At 38.0% G+C, this 23,907-nt stretch overlaps 1 protein-coding gene across 1 annotated transcript in view; it reads right to left on the bottom strand.

Annotated features, from left to right (window-relative positions):
* The window catches only part of zdhhc8b (zinc finger DHHC-type palmitoyltransferase 8b), a 90,821-nt gene that overhangs the window by 13,519 nt on the left and 53,395 nt on the right, over positions 1–23,907 (bottom strand). Inside the window, exons 2-3 of the mRNA XM_057831179.1 lie at positions 8,110–8,231; positions 2,115–2,272 (exon numbers count right to left, since the gene is read on the bottom strand). Coding sequence (XP_057687162.1) covers positions 2,115–2,272; positions 8,110–8,231 — 280 coding nt within the window. The remainder of the gene's footprint in view (positions 1–2,114; positions 2,273–8,109; positions 8,232–23,907) is intronic.

Raw genomic sequence — 23,907 nt, 5'->3', positions numbered from 1 at the left:
CATGTGTGGTACATCATTGGAAAGCTTAAAATTTATATTTTTGGGGGGGGGAAGAACATTTTTTAACAGGAAGGCATTTTTTAAAAAAAATGTTTTTTAAACAGCAAAACCCTATCTGGAGGTGAGAGCACGCGAGAGCAGAATTACAGACGCCTTGACTTTAACGAGATATTATCATATACTTACCTTGTTTCGATCCAAAAACTCCATGTAGCATTTATCACTGAGTGCCAAGACACAGCTGTGAATGGCCACAGCTGGATTTTTTTAGGGATTTTATGGGTGAAACATGGTAATATAACAAGGGTCGCGACGCAGAAATCGCAGACATCAAGGAGTGGTCGAGATTTTCTTTTTCATATATTTACCCTTTAAAATTTTTTTTTTTTTTTCCCCTTCAATTTTTCGGTAACACTTTATAATAACTATCCGTTTTAGTAGTTAATAGATCATTAGTAAACTGTTGATAAATGATTTATTGTTGATTTGTGAAGTATTTGTTAACAGTTTGTTAAGCATTTACAGAATGTGTTCTTAACCTGAAACACAGTTTGTGTAGAAACGTTTCAAGTTTTTGTGTGTAACGTTTGGCATTTCTATCTTTTCAGGTTAAGAAATGCCGTTCACTTCAAAAGAAAAGGCATTTTGATAAGGCATTTTGCAGGAAGCGCTCATGTTGCACATTTATGAAAATCTGCCATAGAACCAAAAAATATTTGTGCTTTTCTTTGTATATTTAACCAATAAAACTTATGACCCTCAACATAAAGTGTATATAGTTTTATTAAGATCCATCAACTAGCATGGGCATTTAGAATGGGGTCAACCATGTTGGAACACCCTGTAAATGCTTAACAAACTGTTAACAAATACTTCACAAATCAACAATAAATCATTTATCAACAGTTTACTAATGATCTATTAACTAGTAAAACAGATAGTTATTATAAAGTGTTACCAATTTTTCTTTCTTGGATCGACTATTTATCATCTAACACAGGGGTCTCCAAACTGGTCCTCAAGGGCCGCCGTGGGTCCTGATTTTTGTTCATACCGATGAAGCACAGACCTTTTAACCAATGTGGTTTCTCCTAAAAAAAAAAAAAAAAAAAAAAAAAAAAAAAAAAAAAAAAAACAGCACCTGACTGCAATCAACTGATTACACTTACAAAACACCAGATTGGTGAAAAGGTGTGGTCTTGTTTTGTTGGAGTGAAATCCTGTACCCACTGCGGCCCTATGTGGAATAGTTTGGAGACCACAGATCTAACAAATCAGAGAAAATGCGACAGTAACAAAAACAAAAAAATACAATTAAGCGATAATTATGAGGTACATATCCGAGACTTTTTTACAGACGCCATTTTTTTCATTGTGGCATAATTTGTTTAAAAGTTTAAAATATGTGAGTGAATAATTTTTCAAAGTCGATTTTTTTTTGTTTTTTCGTTTTTTTTTAATATGAGACATCAATTAATGAGTCCAAGCAAAAAAACACAGACATTTCGAATAATTTATATAATTAATTACCTTTGTTTTATGTCTGGTCTGAAACAAAAATCGGTTGCGCGACGTCTGTAAACGGGGTTTTTCAGGGTAAAACGGTCAAATTAAAAATAGTTTGGGGGCTTAATGCCCCATAAATCTGCTATGGCAGCATATAGACATATGGTTCTATCAAATACAACAGTTGTTTTGGCTTAAAATACAGCAGTTTCTTTTATAGAGGAGTGCGAGAGCAGAAACTGCTTTTTCAGTCTAATAGTATATACAGTATAATTCCATATCTGACTGAATGCAAATCTATAGTTTCGTTGTATAAAACGCAACAACTCAATATTAATTGTATTTTTTGCCATCAAGTGAAAGAGCATTTAATTTTTATGGTTGTCACTATCCATCAATGGCTTAGATGTACAAATATGAAATATTTTTAGTGAATTATACATTTTCAAACCAATTATGTGACTTTGAATAGTTTCGTAAGGTACACCCGGTGATGCTTCACAGCGCAAGTTTTAGGAATCATTCTATGTCATAACATACTATAATTGATTCTAAATGTGCATAAAAATGCATTCATATTCTCACACATAATACTTATGGACACTCACCTCCACACAATTGTCACAGACACTGCAGTGTGAGCAGCGAGGCGGCCTGTAGAAGTGACAGGTGGCACACCACTTCATCCGGACCTGAATGCCTTTGATCTCCACGTTCTTGTAGAGAGGCGCTCGGAAGTCATCGTCTTTGTCTTCATCCTCGTCCGCTGTGCACAAATGATCACACAATAAGGCAAAACCTGGTTGAGCTGTTTTTTAAATCAAGAATCAGAATCTAAATAAAAGTAATTTTAAAAGAGACATACAGGAATCACATTTCAATTATTCATGAGTTGGCCCTAATATTTGAAGACAATAAAGAGATGTTTTTTTGGAAATACTTTAACAATAGTTTCTCAATAGTTAAGCCTACATTTTCCCATTTTAAAAGTCGATACTCAGCCCATTTTAGTTGTTATTCTTTTGATTCTGTGTTTACAACACACCCTCTACCAATCAGCTGTTCTGTGTCTGCGTCCAGTTTGCTAGCGTTCTATAAGGCTGCTACAACTTTTAAAGTCTGAATTAACTATGTCGTCTACTACTAGCCCCTTAAAACACTAATTGCAAATCTCAAATGAGTCGTGACAAAATGAAGAAATAAGAATATGTATTAAAGTTGCCTTCGATCAATAGAGACAACTGGAAACAAAGAAAATTTTGATGACAGACGTCAAAGTTGCCTATGACTGAATGGAGACCAGTTTAGCATTCTGTCCGCCTTTAGCCTGAAGTCAGCTTGGATAGGCTCCAGCACCCTGTGACCCTGACAAAGATAAGTGGCGTTGAAAATGGATGGATGAACGCGAAAGTTGCACTTTTAGCCTTGATAGGTGATACTTGTATCTTGGTGGTACTTTCTTACTTTATTACATTCATGTATGGTAAACTGACATCCGTAATATGAACAAATATTGGCATGATTGTGTCACGCAGTCAAAGTGGGTACGACAGGATAAAAAAAGGTCTTCAATAGCATATTTTGATTTTTGAGATGATTAGACTATATACAACAATTTGGCAAAGCGCATATGGCGAGAAATTAGTCTTTTAATTTTAGTCGGGCACATGAAGAGGAAAATAAGCCGAGTATAGCACTCTCCCGGCGGGGGTGTGTGTGTGACAAGCCGCTGGTCATCGGATGAGTGGCATTTTCGGTAGACAATGAGCCACAAAATGCGAGCCACCTCCGTATTAAAACGTGTGCCCTGATCCCAGTATTTGACATCATACAAAATACAATGTTTACTCACTTCGTCGTACGGCCAATGGTCCCACAGTAGTAGGGTTTGTTTTGACCTACATCCGTGGTGAACGGGAACCTTTTGAAACCCAAAAAGGCTCACATGCCTCTCCCTGGTGCAGCAAAAATTTTCTGCAGCCGTTTGGCTGGCGTGATGTGAAAAATAAACAAATTAATCCGCAAAATCAGCTGAATCCCCAGTCCATCTACACGCTATAAAGCAATACTATATTGTGAGATGCTGACCTGGGTGACGTCACATTCACATTCATCCTAAACCCGAGACTGATGCCGGAAGTCACTCATTTTCATGACGCGGGATTCAAAAATTGAATATATAAAACGATCGCTTCCACACACATCCAAGCGGTCAATTTCATTTAGGAGCATAAAACACCGCGTGAAATATGAAATAAACATGCTTTTTGCTGTCATACGCACTTTAAGTATGTCTTTAAGCAGGTTGTAGTAAGAGCCCATCTTAAAAAAAAGACCTCACACTTGACTTTCCTTTGTAAAGTTTTAGAAAAAGTTGTTTTTATTCAATTGCAAATGTTCTTAGAGACAAATTCCACCCTTGACAAGTTTCAATCAGGCTTCAGATCCAGACACAGCACTGAGTCAGTACTGTTAAAAGTGTACTACGACATAGCCCTTTCTGTGGATAGTGGAAATCCAGCTGTCCTTGATTTACTAGACCTCGCAGCAGCATTTGATACAGTGCATGGAGCAAATGGTTCACCATACAGTCCTTGTATTTCGTTTAGAGCACATCATAGGTATCTGTGGTAACGCTCTACAATGGTTTAGGTCGTACCCGGAACAGTCTTGCGGGGTGCCACAAGGCTCTATTTTAGGGCCTGTTCTGTTTGCACTTTATCTGCTACCTATAGAATAAATTATAGGAAAAAAAAAACAATATCTCTTTTCGTTTTTATGCCGATGACCTGCAGCTGTATTTGCCCTCGAGACCCAACGAACGAACTTCTCTCTAGAAATTGATGGAATGCATTTCCTAGGTGAAGCGGTGGCTAGCAAAAAAACTTTATATCTTTACGAGAGCAAAACTGAATTTTTTACTTTTGGCACACCTTCCATGATGAATGCCTTTGAGCCCAGCTCTGGCGCTCTAGCTCCCTTTTTTTAAAAACACACAATAAAAATCTCAGAGTGATGTTAGATAGCAGGCTCAACTTTAAAAAACATCAAATTTATGGTCTGCAACTTCTTCAAAATGCTGCTGCTCGATTTTTAACCGGTACACCCAGACGTGAACATATTACCCCTGTTCTGTCCATCGCACCACTGGCTTCCAGTTAATTTTAGAATTGATTTCAAACTTTTACTGTTTGTTTTTAATTCTATTAATGGCCTGGCCCCTCATTTGTCAGAGATTTTAACCCTCCGTAACTCTGGCAGGGTTTTTTGTTCTACCGGCCAGCTTCTTTTGCAAGTTCCAAGGTGGAGACTTAAACAGTGGGGTGATTGATCTTTAGAAATTGCTGCCCCCAGATTGTGGAACAGCCTGCCTCCTGAAATCCACACCATTAACAATCTAGGCCTTTTTAAATCACGTTTAAAGACCCACTTTTTTAGACCCGCCTTTTATCCAGACTAGGGTAGCCTGGTATAATTGTATAATACTTTCCTGCCTTTTATTTATTATGAACTATATCGTTGTTGTAAAGCACTTTGTGGACCTTTTGGGTTTTTGTAAAGGGCTATAGAAATACATTTGATTTTGATTTGAAGTATGTGGGTCCACTGATTAGAGCACAGATAGCATCTTTTACCCAGGTGGATAAGTTAGTAGGTAGTTGAAATAAAAATGGATTAGGAATAAAATCATCTCTGTGGATGCTGCCAATACATTACCAAATGAGATCTTTCTTTGCCAGTGAGTTTATATGTTGAGAAAAGTATGGTAGTTCCCCTCCTGTCAAGGCGTTAGAAACTAACCTGGACCTCCTAACTGGGCACGTTTAACCTACCTCGCTAGAAATCATTACAATACAGTGGTATGAAAAAGTATCTGAACCTTTTGGAATTTCTCACATCTCTGCATAAAATCACCATCAAATGTGATCTGATCTTTGTCAAAATCACACAGATGAAAAAAACTGTCTGCCTTAACTAAAACCACCCAAACGTTTTTAGGTTTTCATATTTTAGTGTGGATAGTATTCAAATAATGACATAAGGGGGAAAATAAGTAAGTGAACCATCACATTTAATATTTTGTGGCACCCCGTGGCAGCAATAACTTCAACCAGACACTTCCTGTAGATGCAGATCAATCTGGCACATCGATCAGGGCTAATCTTGGCTCATTCTTCTCTACAAAACTGCTGTAGTTCAGGCAGATTCCTGGGATGTCTGGCCTGAATCACTGTCTTTAGGTCATAGCATCTCGATGGGGTTCAAGTCTAGACTTTGACTTGGCCACTCCAGAACGTGTATTTTGTTCTTCTGAAACCATTCTGAAGTTGATTTACTTCTATGTTTTGGATCATTGTCTTGCTGCAACATTCATCCTCTTTTTACCTTCAACTTTCTGACAGACGGCCTCAGGTTTTCCTGCAAAACATCCTGATAAATTTTTGAATTCATTCTTCCATTAATGATTGGAAGATGTCCAGGCCCTGAGGCTAAACAGCCCCAAATCATGATGATCCCTCCACCATGCTACACGGTGGGGATGAGGTGTTGATGATGGTGAGCTGTTCCATTTTTCCTCCACACATGACGTTGTGTGTTACTCCCAAACAATTCAACTTTTCATCAGTCGACAAAATATTTTGCCAAAACTTCTGTGGAGTGCCCAAGTGGCTTTTTGCGAACATTAAACGGGCAACAATGTTTTTCTTAGACAGCAGGGGCTTCCTCTGTGGACTCCTCCCGTGAACACCACTCTTGGCCATTGTTTTACATACAGTTGATGTGTGCACAGAGATATTGGGCTGTGCCAGTGATTTCTATAAGTCTTTAGCAGACACTCTAGGGTTATTTTTTACTTCTCTGAGTATTCTGCGCTGAACTCTTGGCATAATCTTTGGAGGATGGCCACTCCTTGGGAGAGAAGCAGTGCCAAACTCTCTCCATTTGTAGACAACTTCTCTGACTGTCGACTGATGAACATCCAGACTTTTAGAGAGGGTTTTGTATCCTTTCCCAGCTTCATACAAATCAACAATCCTTGATCGCAGGTCTTCAGACAGCTCTTTTGATCGAGCCATGATGCACATCAGACAACGCTTCTCATCAAGACCTTTCTTACCAGGTGTGTGGTTTATAGTGGGCAGGGCAGCTTTAAACCACTCATCAGTGATTGGACACACACCTGACTTAAAATGTTTGGTAAAAATTGGTTTCAATTGCCCTTTGAGTCTCCTTAGGCAGAGGGTTCACTTACTTACTTTCCCCCTTGTGTCATTGTTTGCATGCTATCCTCATTAAAATATGAAAACCTATAAATATTTTGGTGGTTTTAGTTAAAGCAGACACTGTATTTTCACCTCTGTGATTTTGACAAAGATGCAGAAATGTGACAAATTCCAAAAGGTTCCGATACTTTTTCATACCACTGTATTTATTTGATAGTTTAATTTTTCATTTATCCTAGAGTGTCAACACTCTGATGAAGCCGGAAGTCGCCGCCAAAACATGTCAGGTAAATAAAACAACCTAAAACAATTGTCTGGAATAAAAGAAAAAATCAACTAATCTATAAGTGAAGACAAAATGAACTCAATACAACATATTTATTTGTGCACCAAGTTAACCCCAGTGCAATTTGAAACCCTTCCATTTGTAGACTGTAGCATATGCTCATTTCATTTAAGTAGACATAGGTTATGTTTATGTGATCATTGCCATCTTTAGTGTGTAGTTTGTTAGCATGTTTTTTTTTCTGATTTAAATGCAACAATAGTAGGATAACCATTTGTAATACAGAACGGACACCAGCAGCATTTTCAACAAAGAGTAGGGGTTGTAGCGCAGGTCAATATTTTGATCCTGGTTGCATACATATGACTATTTGAGCATGCTGTCAAATTTGTGCTACTGTAACTCTAGTACAGGTTGAAGCATTGTTGACAAAGATTGCATTTGATATAATCAGTTTGTGGCATTTTACAATGCCACTAACTGATTAAACGGGTTTGGCTTAGACAACATACAGTGTAATGAAAACTGCTTGTAGAAATTAACCATGCAGATCCGACATGACATCTTGCAATCACTAAGGCAACAATCCCCTCAGTCATTGTGTGAAGCATAAAAGTGTCATCAAATATTTCTCATGTGAACAAATGACAAATGTGTGTGTCATGTTGATAACATAAAATCAATAGCATCCATTTTCCTAATATGTGTATGTCATCAGTGACTCTCCTCACAAGCATTACATTATTAGTGACATGAAATTCCACCATTTGTAATGTGTCTTGCATAAAAGGATAGACAATAATGGCACAACCTCATCTGTGGCCAAGAAGACAATGTAAACTAAAGAACCTAATAGTAATTACTGCTGTGCAGGAAGAGGAAATTGTTCATCTAGACAGATGCTTATCATTTATAAGCTCATTAAACACCCGCTGGGTAAAGTTCAACCACCACTCTTTAGATAGAAGTTAGTCCAGTCTGTTTCTCCATACAGCGAGCAGGTTAAGGAAAACATCTACACAAAATAACCTCTGCATCATCGCCAGATTAAAAAGTAGCATAGTAGAAACAGATGCAGAGCTGATTACAAACCTCTGGGGTAGACACCGGGATCCATGAATGTTGCCATGCTGAAGTTGGCCAAGACAAAGAGGAAGATGAGGCCATTGTAGAGAGGCACGATAGGGGAGATCACCTTGGTCAACCAGGGGCACCTGAAAAAAACAATATAAAGCTCAGTGTTCTTGGTTTTTCATCCAAACACACACACACACACACATACTGTAGACATTTTATGTTTCCTTCTTATGAGTCTCTGAGTGGCCTGCACTCGCAAATGCACTGAAAGTGAGCACTTGTTTTTGTTTTGAAACAATCAATAACCATCATAGGTAACACGATTCCATGGAGTGAAAGAGTAAAGTGGCAGAACACAAACATAAAACAGCAATGATAAAATATACAGAAATGGTCTCATATGACCTCTGTTCAGTCCTACTTAGTGACATGAATGATTGTCCGACTGATTTCAGTTTCTCTGTGTACCCTGTGATTGACATACAGCACTGTTGGCTGTTGGTGTAGTCTACTTTTCACCTGAGATTAGGCCAAAGTATATTCAACTTTAACAGGACTCAATTGATCTTCATCATCAGTAATTTAACTGTACAGTGCAAATCAGCTGCTCAAAATCATGTGACTCGAATTCAGGTGTAAAAAAATATGTGATCGGGAATGGCCTATTTAATATACCGTATAATAATGCAGCACAACTTCAAAATGCATCATCCAAATGACCTCTAATTTTACAGAGCTATGCTGCAACAACAAGTGAGCAAGCTTAAAAAGCTACAGTAATTTCCTTGCTGCCAAAGATTATGTATTGGTGTCTGAAGCAGTGTTGTTTTCATCAACAATGACGGCAACGAAAATATTTTGTCAACGAAAACTTTTTCATGACAATGACGAGACGATAACGAGGGAGACTAAAACCTGACGAGACGAGGCCCGTTTTCGTCTGACGAGACGGAGCCGAAAATGCGCAATAGTTGCAGCATATGTTCACAATGTGTGATGTTTATGTGTAGTTAGCCTGCATCGCTGCAGTGTCTGGTTGTATCACTCGTGACGTGGTGTGCCCCCCCCCCGACTCACCAGTGTGTTGTCTCCAGTCCTCATGCAGGCTTGCACACACGGTATGATTTGTTTTCTTGGCAGCAGGGAATATTTAATGTTGCTCTAGCCCTTAAAGATCTGTGCTGGGGTTGGGCATCGATGGGATCCGGTTCTAACACTCCGATGCTCTCGGAACCGTTCAAATTTTTAAATTTCGATTCCATGTTAGGATGCCCTGACCCCCAAGCAATTAAAAATTGCTGCTGAAAACCACGAAGAAGAACCCACAAGAAGCGTGTGTTTGTGCATTGCAACTTGATTACAACCATGGACACGGTGCGGCGCTCAAAGTTTGGCTCAACTTTCCCCCAAAAAATGACCAGCCAGCTCAGTGCAACATTTGCAACACAACTATATCATGCAAAGGTGGCTACACGACCAATATGATTAAACACCTCCGGCTTCATGGAATACAAGTGCCGAGTAGCATAGCAGAGTACCGCGCCGGTCCTCTAACCAATCAGAACCAGGTAAGTAAAACAACAAATGATGTCTGTCTTCTGCTGTCCCCGCCACCTGACCCCGAATTAAGCATGGATGGATGGACGGACGGACGGACGGAATAGTACCAGAAGTCGTTTTATTACATCGGGTTACGGTAGATGTCACATGTATAGAGAACTAGATGCGAAATGACAGACTCGCCGGTGTTTGTAAACAGCCGCCATCTTAAAGCAGTAGACTTCTCGGTCTATATAGCCTATATAAGCAGCTACTTTATGTAGTGCATTGCCGCCTCTGTTAAAATCAACAGTATTAAAAAATCATCAAATTATAATCAATAGAAAAATTTATACTAATGCTTCGTCGTAGCGCCCCGCTAAGGTATATGTGTGGCAAAAAGAATATGTGTAAATATTTTCTCCATGAGCTTTTGAAAAACAAACATCTTTGTGAAAGTGCTCTCCTGTGGAAATAAACTTCCATCACGTTCAGGTTCAAAGACTGCTATTTACATACAAGTTAAGAATAGCCCTGTGAGAAGTTCATATAATTTAGAAAATCATTGAGAAGTTGAGAAAGTAATATAAACTATGCAATTTTTTTTAACCCCGCCTTTTTTTTTTTGGACCCTGCCTCTTAAAAGAATCGGAATCGAGAATCGTTCGGAACCAGAATCGAAACGGGGAATCGGAATAGTTCAATTCCAAACGATGCCCAACCCTAGGGCTGAGTGATCATTACACACTAAATAACTCGTACCGTTAGCATAGTGTTCACGTTAGCATTAGGCCGGTGAGCGTCCTCTTACACTCTCGGACAACTTTTTTTTACTTACAGTTCGTGGTCTCCAGGTGGGTATAATTAATTGAAAATAATGTACTTTTTCCCCACTGGGTGTGTCCACCAAATCGGCGTTTTCCTTGAAAATAGAAACTAAAATATGTACTCGTCTGTCAATGTTCATTTAAAATAGTTGGAAACTTTTATTTTTTTGTGTAAATTAAAAAAAATAATTTAAACAACATTTTTAGGAAACGTCGACTAAAACTAGACGGAATTGGTCTTGAGTTTTCGTCAAAATCTAGACAGAGAAAAACACATTTTGAGATGACTAAAATATGACTAAGACCAAAATTAAAAGGGCTGCCAAAAAAAAAAAAAAAAAAAACACTGCTAGGAAATTACTTGAATCATTCGGTAACCAATATTTTGTGGAACACTTGACAAATATTCTGTATTATGAAACACGATTCAAGAGGGAGCTGTGATGTCAGTCAGTGATATCAATGATCATCTGACTTTCATTTAGCTCGGGACTTAAACATGAGGCAAAGACCCTGATGTCCAACTTTGTAGTCTGAGTCAGCACCATGGGAGTTGACGGGACATTTTACAAACATTAGTAATATAAACAAGTCGGCCTATATGTGGGGATAATGTGTGCAAGCTTACGAACGTCTCCCATGTTTGTGCAGCTCGAGGAAGTTATCAATCTATTTTCCAATTCAATCATTAAAAGAGGACAGAGTTGAGTTTGTTGAGCATAGTATAATATACCGACAGGGAAAAGATGCATGTGGTGCCTGTTTTTATTGCTCCCAAAATTGGACTAGAGCACATCCGTGGGTCAGCTGGAATAAATCAGGCCAATAAACCAAAGACTCGAGGGTTTACTGGAGGTGTACAGCTACTATGTTCAGGTATTTGAACCCCAGTAGTGAGGCCACTCAACACTGTCGAAGCGCAGCTGGTGCTGGAACATGTGTGTAAATGTAAAGCTCTCCCAGCTAGAAATATGTAACTGTGTGAAACCCAAACTAGGAATTGGATTTGAGAGGGGATGAGAGGCCGGATTGTGACTAGCTGCACAAGCAGTGCTTAGACACGGCTGCTCAGGGAAGTAAATCCAACAGAAGTTGTCTTGTGTCGCATTCCTAAGCTCTCATTCAATAGAGGACTGCAACCTGTATATGTGGTCGCTGCCAACTATTTGGACAGCGAGCCCCCAAAGCGTATTTCAGTGAGCATGTTGTACAATGTGACTTAGACATAAGGTATTTTCTTCGATGGCTTCTGCATATAAAGTAGGGTGACTAAACCCCCTCTTTTGTCCGGACATGTCCACTTTTTACATCCTGTCCGGTGTCGGTACACGATCTGCTCGGGTGCGCAATCTGCTCGGGGGGCCTGCATTTTACAGTGACGTTCGGTTATTCTCGCGATATGATTGGCCGAGGAGTTGAAATGCACGCCTAGAGCCATGCTCTCCTGTAGAATGCCTGTTTAACTTATTCACCCCCAGCCATTTTTACCGGAGTAAGGCCCTTCGCTCCCGGCCGTTTTACTGGATTTTGACTGATTTTGCAAGGCCCACAGAAAATTCTGTTCTATTGCTATATGAACATGGAACCCACCAAAAGAAAGACTAGGCTCTCTTCTTTCAGCAGAAAAATACATATCTTTTTCCATTCTTTCAATCCTGATTGAATCCTGATCGTTCTCCACATTTTTCTGAAAGTCTCTCGCGTCTTCACAAGATCCCTCCAACTTCCGTTTCCTGACTATTTTTCTTCACTTCCTTTCTTGGCCCGAGATGAGTTCTTACCAAATGCGCTACTGACCTCCAGTGGCCAGTTTTATTGCTTTCAAATTGGTTTGAGCTTTGTGCATTATATTTTAGATAGATCGGAACCTATAGATGCGTCTTGTGAAAAAACAAAAAAAACAAAACACGTATAAATGTTTTTGGGGACACTGAAACAATTAAAAATAGAACGTATTTATACGTTTTTGGGAGCATATGAGTTAAAAGTGTGACAGTTGTTCTTGAGAGTCGTAGTAATGCGTTCGCTAAAAAGTGCCTGTTTAAAAATGCGTATGTAAAGCGATTGATGATATCACGCACAGAGAAGATTATTAACAATTAAATGTGAAAGATGCGCACACCTGTCTCTCAGACATTAAATATCAGGGCCCATCACTGGCCATCTCTAAAACTAGTTTTTAAAAAAAAAATCTGTTTTATTCTCTGGTTTTTAACCCTGCGTCAGACTCAACCCTTTTAATGTCTTATGGTTTCTTATTTCATTTTATATTTATTTATTTATTTACTTGGTTGCTTTTGACATCAGTACTGATGTTTTATGTTCCTTCCTTTAAATAATTACAACTTTCTTAATATAAATTGTCCATGATTGACACAATAGAAAAACCAACCCGAACACTTTTGCTACGTTTAAGGAAGTTGGGAAGTCCCACTTGGATGGTCCCAGTTCCGACCTCAAAGCGTTCCAAGCGAATGTAACCAATAAAGATGGTTGATGGCGACAATTAGTTGTTTTATGTTTCTTCCTTTAAATAATGACAACTTTCTTCATATAAATCGTCCATTATTGACCCAATAGAAAAACCAACCCGAACACTTTTACTCCATTTGAGGAATGTGGGAAGTCAGACTTGTCCCACTTGGATGGTTCCAGTTCCAACCTAAAAGCGTTCCAAGCGAATGTAAACAATAAAGATGGTTGATGGCAACATTTAGTTGTTTTTTATTTTGGCCATTTAAGGGCATTTTGACCTCCAGCAAACCTTCCTTTCATAAGCAATCGAAAAGTGGAGGGAAAATTACGGTTGAGATGAATTGCACAAACTGTAACTGGCTTCTTTAGTTACATCCTTGCTGAAAGAAAAAAAATATACATTCATTAAGCTAATTTACTGTATGAGAGAACATACACGGCGCCTCAAATAAACTTAATTTAACTTCATTATTGTGTCATCAATATTTTGTCTCGAGCGCCATTTTGTCGAGTGACGTCAGATTACTTTTTTCCCCCCGACTTCGCGACAAGGATCTTCCAGTTCGAGTGGCGTCCCAATTATATTTTTCCTGGTCAGGGGTTGGAAAAGGCAGACTTCCAACATTCCCCGAATCCTACACAAGCGTTGTTGTGACGTCATCAGCAGTTGCAGGCCCCCCGAGCAGATTTTGCAACCCGAGCGAATCGTGCACCTACACCGGCGGGGCTTGAATAAATACATGAAAATGTCTGGTATTTATTATTTTTCATGGGACCAGTTAGCGTGTGTTGAAATTGACTGATGCTTTGCACAGAATACTATGGTGCTATGCTGCCTGTGACATCAAGAGAGCCTGCCAAATGGTTTGTTCTGCTGTGCTCAGTAACAGAGAAAACAGACGTCGGAGCAGTGTTCCATCATCCCTTAGAGTGCTAAAACAAACACAAAATAAAACTAAAGACTAAAGTGATATTTTTTGTTGTTGTTGTTAAATTAGTATTTTTGTGAGTAGGCATGTGCCGGTTGCCGGTTTCAAGGTATACCGTGGTATGAAAACGTCAAGGTTTCAAAACCACAAACATTTTCCATCATACCGTCCTTAAGGTATTAGCTATTTTTTATGTCCCAAAAATGCAGGGCTCATCCCTCCCCCTCAAGTTGTTCCTCAATGTCAGTAAATCAGCTGTGCTACACGTTGGCTGGAGGACATGAAACACCTGAACTTTTCCCACATCGAAGAAAACTAAGTCGCTCGTATGGGAATACTTGGAGAGTTACAGACAGCTGTGGCTTAGGTGGGCCAACCGACATGTAAAACATTTTTGCGGGTGGCTACCAGAGAAGGCAATATCTCCAGAATGATTTTGCATTTATACAAAATTGATGGTTCGTAAACGCTGTCATGATGGTTTCCCACTAGTTACATGAGTTAACTCCAGAGTGGGAAGTGTGTCTCGCAGTGGTAAAATATACTTTAACGTAAGTTGTTAACAAGGTAGATAACATGGCTAATTATCATGCCAATTTAATTTTATTTTGAATATTTCATTTATTTTTTTGTTATTTTTTATTTATTTATTTTACTTAACATTTTACTTATAATCCAATTTGCTATTAAGTTATTTTGAAAAATCAAAATCCTGTTCAATGCAAAAAATTAAAAAACATTTTTTGTAACCCAGAAATCTCAAAATAAAATATTTTAAAGTTGTAATTGCAATACCGTGATACTGTGAAACAGTGATATTTTCGCTTAAGGTTATCATGCTGTCAGAATCTCATGCCAGCACATGCCTAGTTTGCTTGACATTATTTCACTGGAAAGAGAAAAGAGCTTATTGTTAAAGATGGATTTTCAACAGAATAGGTATTATTTAGAACATTATTTCCGATAATTTATTTGTACTGTAAGAATTGAAAAGAGATATTACAGTATAGAGCAGAGCAGTAAACCGAAAATTTACCGTCACCGAAATTCTTCACGATGACCGACGTAATTTTGACCATGTCGGTAAATTCGGTAATTTAATAAAACAAGAAAATATAGTCTTTTCATCCCGCTTTGACTCTGTGTTGTTCGGCTATGTTCATTCCCCTTTAAGAAAGCAGACAGTTTGCTTTGCATGTGGTTTTCAGGAAGCCAAACAAACAGAAGCCCGGTAGGCTAACGCTAGCGGCTAATGCTACAAGTAAATGAGATGGAGTTGGGCTTAAGTTAGCTTCGCCAAACTTTCAACCGACATTAAGTCAACTCTTGGCAAGTTCCAGACGGGCTCTCACCCGCTGCCCTCCCTGGTTCTTACAATTTCAGGAGAGGATGCTTTCAGTGCTTTCTTCTGGTAGCCAAGCCACAGGCTAACGCTAGCGGCTAACAGCGGCTACAAATGAACATGAAAGAGTCGGATAGCGACTCTAACCTTGTCGAAACGGCTGAAATTAATGAGTGGACTGGGCACGGACTTCATGTAGCAATCATTATGTCGCGTTATTTGCCATCTCTGTGTGATTTCTCTGAAGGCTTTCATGATGGTAAAGCACTCAGCATAAAGTATAATCCAACAATGAAGCCTATATATAATATGACAGTTTAATGGCCACTGCTATTTCTCTGTATGTGTTTGCTTATGCAGATTATACGGATCTACACTGCCACCTTATGTATCGAGTGCACATAAAAATTAGCCAATGCTTCAGGCGTCAATCTATTATCTGAGATCGACTAGTTAAGCCTTGCTTTGCTGAACAACCAATCAGACGTTAGAAACTTTGACGAGCAAACGTGACAGATAAAATTATTTCATGGTTGCACCTCCGGAGGAACAAGAGTGCAAGAAGGAAATAAATAAAAAGTGAAATAAATAAATGTTGAAATAAATAAATGATGAAATAAATAAAAATCGAAATAAATTTTGAAATAAATATAAATCGAAATAAATTTTGAAATATAAATTGAAATAAATAAATAAAAACTGAAATAAATATAAATTGAAATAAATAAATAAAAATTGAAATAAATATGAATTGAAATAAATAAATAAAAATTGAAATAAATATAAATTGAAATAAAAATTGAAATAAATATAAATTGAAGTAAATAAATAAAAATTTAAATAAATATTGAAATAAATAAATATTGAATTAAAAGAATTTAATGACACTTTTAATTATTTATTTAATTGTGTATTTATTTATTGAATTTTTGCACTCCTGGTCCTCCATAGAGGCACACTTTAAATATGTTAAAGTGATAAAGGCATCTGTAAGTAAAATTTAACTATCTCGAGGCCGGGACGAATATGGCCACCCACATATAAAGTAGTGTTCATATACATTCAACTGGTTTAGGTGCAGGCAGCGTGGGGTGAATTCCCAGTCACTGAATGTGTGTAAGAATGGTTGACCTGCGACTGACTGGCGAAAAGTTGAGGGTGATGTCAACCTTTAGCCTGATGTCAGCTGGGAATCGGGTCCTGCACACTTTGACCCTGAGCAGGATATTTGGTCTTGAAAATGAATAGATGGTTGAAAGTTGTGGCAGTGGTTCTGGCATAAATGACTCCCCATTTGCCAGAATGTAACATGACACGTTTTCATGTTGATGGGTGCTTAATTATCCTGTTCAAAATAACGTATGAAAGTGTTTTTTATTCATTTATTTTTTTCATACTCATGCATCAGCAGCCCCAATGAGAATGCAGCCAGTATTAAATACATCCACTGTATAAGAGAAGAGATGAGATTTTTTCAGCATCAAACAAAGGCTACTGTTTTCTGTTTGTTGCAAATACTGTAATTAAAAGAAACAGTAGCAACATTTTTATTCTAAAATTTACATGTGCTTATTTCTAGAGCAAATACAGCAGTACCTCGACACACGATCTTTTCGACATCCGACGTAAAGTTTGACTCGCCATTTGTTCCTAGATCTGACGACATGCTCGAAATAAGACGATTTATGACAGCCAGCGCCACAGTTTGTCTTCCCTCAAGACGGACGCGCGGCAAATTTTCTTGTGAGAGTAATAAACACGGGTTCCAAGAAGGTTAATGCAGGTGGTAAAAAATGGTGATGCTTACCATTGAAATGAAGTCGGAAATGAAAGAAAAATATAAGCAAGGTGCGCATCCGTGAACTGACTCGACAATACGGCCGTAGAAAGGCTAAGATTTTGACGGTCCTTCCCCAACCTCTGTTCACCAGTCTTTATATGTTCAGGTGGCAATTATAACTGTGGTAACATCGCCAAAAAAAATCGACAGCTTCGTCAGGTTATTAAACATTTATTTCAGAACTTGTGCAACACAACACTCCTACTGTCCGCTGCAGTTGACACCACCAACAGCAGAACATTAAAATAGAAATTAAAATCTCTACTGCACCTTTCTCACTCTGTCACGTCAGCCCCGCAGTGCGTTCAGGTACAGCACGCAAAACGCATTCGCCACATTAAAACCCGATTTGTTACATAATTACAGGAATTATAAATATTATTATTATTCAGATTTTTATTCATAATTTATTTGTTTTGCTATGTGTAATTGCCATTTGTAATAGTACCAGCAGTATTTATTAAGGATTTAGTGTAGGTTTTCGGGCTGTATAACGAATTAATGGAATTAGTACGTATTCTTATGGGAAAATAATGCTCGACATACGACCATTTTGACTTACAAACATGGTCCTGGAACAAATTAACTTTGTATGTAAAAGTACCACTGCATTTTAAACTGCCTTTTCGTTGTTCATTAAGACACGGCTGTTCTTGAAAGACGTGGCAGCAAATGAGCTGAAACTCAGACGACATAGTCAAGAAAGATACAGTTACAATTTGAATGATACACAAAGTGACTGAAATTACTGAGCATAAAATTTGAAGAGTCATAGAACTTAAGCCTGAACTGGGACAAGTCCATGACCTAATCCATCCAATCCTCTTCATCTCAATGCAAAACTGTTTTGTTGTCAACTAGTGCCATCTGCAAGCGGTTCAATCCCAACCAGTGACCTCACAGTCGACTGCTCTTCACACCTCCCACGGGAAACTGAGATTGAGCTTGGACCGAATACAGAGTCAGACACGCACACACAGCTCTCCAGAGAATAGAGCAATCCTCTCAGCCCAAAGCTGACACCATGTGGGATGTTGTTGGGTTTTAATAAGGCTGAGCATGCTGTTTGTAAGAGCTGATGAGCACTGAAGTGACTTGTGGTAAAATATGAATGGGACAAAGAGGAACTCAAAGTTATCGTACAAAATGTTTGTTTGTTATTCCTTTTTCACACAAATATAAACAGAAATTGCAACTAAAAAGACAATGTACAGCCACATGATGCTTTATAGACATCTATCACCTCGTCAAGGCCAAGGGTTTGCATAGTGACGGTAGGGACATAACACTACTCAGGATGGTCAAATTGTCCCACCAACTTTTAAGCGAATTTATTGGCATTATATTATGAGTTCAGTTATATGTAGGGGTGTAACGGTACACAAAAATCTCGGTTCGGTACATACCTCGGTTTTGAGGTCACGGTTCGGTTCATTTTCGGTACAGTAAGAAAACAAAATGCAAAATATAAATGTGCTAGTTGTTTATAACACCCTTTATTGCTTTCAACAATAGGAACATTAGCCTATACAAAGCTAGAATTCTGCTCAAAAAGTAGCGGGTATTTAAAGATAATCCAACAACAATTTGCCTTTCAAACCCCGCGTATTGGTCAGCTTTCTTTCTGAAAAAAAGAAGAAAAAAGAAGTCTTGTGCTAAAGAGAAAAGCAATCCCAATGACAAAGACTTTAACATGTATTTTACAAATGAAATGCCTCAATAATTTAAAAAAAAAAAATTTATTAATGGTTTTCAAAAGCTTTATTGGTGGAGTTTTTCAAGTTATAGCGCCACACAGAAATTAATAATTTTAATTGTGTAAGCAGGATGTGTGTATTATTCTTATTATTTAATTAGAGGTGTTTTAGCTCATTTGAATTTATTTTATTTGAATGGGCTATTATTATTATTTTATTTTTTTTTACAAATGTGATGTAGTATTTATTTATATTGTATATTTTATGTTGTATAACTTTAGTTCCTATGTGAAAATTAGTTCCTACTTGTTTTGTTGTGGTAGAAGGGTTTTGTATTGAACACGGGGCCATGTTGGTTATTATTATAGCAGAGAAGACAGCAGTAAATCAACAAAGACAAGTCAACTGTGCCCCGATCTACAACTCAAGAGTTCTGATGGACTCAAAAAGTAGGTTACGATTGCAAATTAGTTTGAAAATCGACCGGATCAACCATATTTTTACACGAGTGACTTCCGGCCCGATCCTAGCCACCGGTAGTAGTATTGACGCAGGAGGGCCGCGTCTCGCGTCAAATAATAAACTCTGCCGTTCTTTTCACGTGCGTCGCGTTGAGCCGCTTCAGGGACGCATCTAACACACGGCCGCACTGCGACTGGTGTGCATTGGCTGATTGACTCTAACGCCCGCGTTTCATTGCGTTCTCGCGGCAGCCACGTTGTCGCGCCGTTGACGTTTCTGGGTTATACTGTCCTACCGTGTTGGTCCTCATTATTGTAGAGAAGACGGAGTAAATATACTGTAATCTACACAATGAAACTGTAACCCGAACGACTCACAGCCTCGAAAAGTAAGGGTTATATTACGTCAGAAACTCGTTCGGTACGCGTCTGTTCTGAATCGAGCACCATGTGCCGAAACGGTTCAATACTATTACATGTACCATTACACCCTTAGTTATATGGGTTATTTAGATTGTCTTCCCCTATGTTGTAAGGATAGAATAGACAGTACCGTTATCAAGTCAATTATTTTCATATTGTTCAGACTCACATTTATCCGTATTGACTTGCTGAATGTGCCCGTCCATTTTCTTCCCCCTCAAACGCACGTTTGATTGGCTGATGACTTGCCCCCCTGCCACCTCCTCCAGCTACACAGACGCACATGCACACTCAACCCGCCGACAGAAATACAACATGTCGCCTCCTCCACTCCCTTCAAACAGGAGAGATATTAGAAGTTTTTTTTCGGCCAGCACAAGCCACTGTAAGTAATGTAAAAAGACGTCAATGTTTGTGCTACTAAAAGTCTGACCTGTATCAGAGTTAGCATTACATTAATCTGTGTGAACTTGCTAACTTGCAAAACTGCTGTGGCCAAGCCAGCCTCCACAAGGAAAAAACAAAGTCAAGCTAGCTGTCACTCATTTGAATCATTGTTTGAATTATGTGCATTACCGTAATGCAACGCAGTGGCTTGCCAAGAATAGGTCCACTTCAGAGGGACACTGACATGAAAAAATAATCTGTGAAATGAAATCACACATCAGAACATCATGAGAGTACTTTGGTTCGAATCTTGGGGTAGTCTGGGATAGCTCAGTTTTTTTTTCATGATTTTTTTTTTTTTTTTTTTTTTACCTCAAAACACTTTTATATTACAATACTTTAGTCTGAGTCTAGTGGTGCTCCAGTGTCCCCCAGAAGTAGACCCATTCTTGGATGGCGCCCCAGTTTTTTTTAATGAAGGGACTTGCACTTCAAAATGTTTCTTTAGCAGTTTTTGATAACAAAGGTTTGAATCGAACGTTGTATCACATGAACCAATTCACATAAAAGTTAGTATAAGTCAATACAGATTTATTTTGCTTTGATCATTTCACCTATCAATTAATTCCGTTCATATTCGTGAGAAATGTGGCCCTGACTCCCGTTCAATAATCTGTTTGGTCTTATTAATGTCCCGTACCCAGCAAAAAGTGTATAGGCACTTTATGCTGTTATATCATCGCTACCAATGTTGAGACCAAACCTACGCCCTTGGTAAAAGCTATTAGTTTTTTTTTTTAGATTTATTCACTACAGTAAGAACCACCCAAAGCAAATAAATCCTTTTAATTTAACATCTCCTTTAATTGAATAACTCGCTTTTCTGCCACCTCTTTCGATAGTGATACATTTGAAGATTTTTCAGCTAATCAGCTTTATGAACAATTCATCAGTCAGTTTAAAGCACACATCAATAAAAGCTGTCGCAAATAGATCAACAATGAAATAGCCGCAGGTGTAAATAATGGTTTAAAGTCAGACTTGAAGCAGATGATCAGAATTAAGTGTAAAAGTCTTGTGCTTCAATTGAGTCAACTGTTGCAACCACTGCAATGTAGTTGAAACTGGAGGTTAGGCCTGTCGCGATAACAAATTTTAGTAGGCAATATATTGTCTCATAAATTATTGCCGATATGAGATATCATATTATTGTCATTTTTTAAACAATTCAACTACTAATGTAGTGACAATACATCCTAACAAATGACCCATTCAAATGCAATAAAATGTTATTCTTAAATAAAAAAACAAACTATATTAGAAATAATATTAAAAACACACACATTGCATAATGAGTGATTTGAAAGCTAGCTAAATGCAGAATATGAAATAGATGACAAACCTAATGCCATTTTTGTTCTCAGCCAATTAGAGTCAATCAAAAGTGTTTACACAGTATTTGATCCAAAATGACTGCCATCTTGTACTGCAAAGTGCATATGTTCGCAAATTTGAAGCCCAATTATTCATTGCCAATCAGATTTTTCATAAAGGATGTAATTTAAAAGCTATTCTTAGTGTAGAATCTGAAGTACCATATTGGTCCGAATATAAGACGGCCCTGATTATAAGACGACACCCTCTTTTCAAGACTCAAGTTTGGGGGAAAAAAAAATACTTTTGACACCAAATTAATTTTTATACAGAAAATAATTACAGTACATCTGAAACAAATGATTATAACAATATATTTGAGAGAAAAAGCATGTTATTTTGCCTCATTCAAATCTTAATATCTGAACATTTAAATATGTAAACTGAAGTGCAATCACATTCGTAAATGAATGACTTCTGTTTTTTTAAATAAACCAATCTATTGTGATAAAACAACACAATTGCAATAACTGCTTTAACCATCAAAGTGAGGTCTAACTGTAACTGTAGTCTTGAAACAAATCTGAATAAGGAAAAACATTGCAATAAAATAATGCAAACTGGTTAAACTTGAGAGTAGCTGAGATCTGTCAAGACAGAACATTACTCCTCAAGTTCAGCATTCGCTTCAATGATAACTGGCGCCATCTAGCGTCGTGAATGGGTATAATGTCTAGACCCCGTATATAAGAGGACTCCCACTTTTTCAGTCTTATTTCAATGCAAAAAACACCGTCTTATATTCGGGCCAATATGGTATGTGTGATTAACTCCAGAAATCTTTATATGTTGAACATGACGTGCTTTTATTTTGAAATGTTCATCGGAAGTACATTCGCTAAGCCGCTAACTGTATGCTTTACACTCCGTAAAAAAAAATGCACTTCTCTATCGTCATGCATGTGGTGTCAATAATATTTTTTCCCCCATTTTTTTTTGTTTTGTTTTTTAACCATCGATCTTTCATGTTTGAAGTCTCACCTTTTAAACACAAGTTTGCGTTTTGGAGAAGACTGCCAATGTTTTATAGCAGGCTAAAGGGTTTAGTATATTGTCCTTTTTACCCCATTAGCCTCAATGTAGCAATGCTAAAGTTTTACAGTGTTTAATATAGATGTGTTTCCTTATTTTGTATGTGGGAACTTTAATTCTACGGCGTGTTGATGACCAATAAACATCTGTGAAAGGAACTGGAGTCTCATATGCCATCAACACGCATGTGTACACGCACGCACAAATGTATACACGCAAGCACGCGGCGATAAAACGCAGCAGTGAAAATTACCACACTCATGTTTATTAACTGTCCGATAAATGGAATTATTGCATATCGCGACAGGCTTAGTGGAGGCCATTTATGTTGACAATGTCACTTCGACTGTTTGAACTAGTTGATGTCTATATCCACCCATAGGTGACATTGGACCCCACCACAATTCAGTGTGATTCATACTCCCCCAGAGAGGTCCTGTCTCACAACAGGACATCACCCACACTGGGTCACTGAGGCCAGGCGAGATAGAATGACTGAAGCCAACACATTGGAGCAACTCTGCCGAGCACTTAGCAACCACTCCCTCTTGAATCGTAAATCCACTAACTCCCTCACTTGATTTAAATGAAATTGACTCTTTCAGGTACAGTACACTACACCAATTTACAGTATTAAGCCGACATTAGTTCAGTGTTTCAGGGTTAAAGTAAGATTAGCGCTCCTGACATGTCAGCCCTGTGAAGCCTGGCAACTTGCACTAAGATAATATTTTTTTTCTCTTTTTAAACCTTCGGCAAGCTACTCTTTCAATTCACTTTTGTGTTAAGCTGCATTAAAGACCCCCCACTCACTCTCAAACCACCCGCCACACTGATTTAGAATGATATAACAAACCCCAGTAACTCTGCTAGACTTGCTCATAGTAAATTATAATTGGATATTCCAAATTGTAATATGAAGTGCTTAACCCTAAGCAATCATATATGATTCTGTAAGGCTCAGTGCATGGACTGAAAGACGAAAAGATTGAGGCCACTGTCAGATTGAATATAGATTTTAACCTAAATACCACAGTGAACTGGGGAAGTTCAGCAGTTAAATGACCCTTGCTTGGATTAGTTTTACTATAACGCAACATTGATAATCAGATGGATTTTACAAATTAAAAAAGACTCTTTAGATGAAACAATGGATGGGTCTTTCGAAATTAGTAGTAATTGTCATTTCGTCAGACAAGCATTTTCAGTTCACCACAGGGTACGCACAAGTCATTAATTTAGGAACAATGAATTTCTGCTTTTAGACAATAGATCACAATTAGAACAAGTATAGGATTGTTGCCCTTAAAAAAACTTTAAAATAAATAAATAAAAATAATCAAGAAGATATATAATAATATATAATATATATAATAAATAATAAAAATAAAAACATTTTAAGAGTAACTGGGGACCCCCCAAAAAAT

Source organism: Corythoichthys intestinalis, chromosome 3 (genome assembly GCF_030265065.1).
Source record: "Corythoichthys intestinalis isolate RoL2023-P3 chromosome 3, ASM3026506v1, whole genome shotgun sequence".
Lineage (NCBI taxonomy): Eukaryota > Metazoa > Chordata > Actinopteri > Syngnathiformes > Syngnathidae > Corythoichthys > Corythoichthys intestinalis.
Note: the sequence above shows the minus strand (reverse complement) of the source record. Positions and strands in the feature narration are given on the sequence as shown.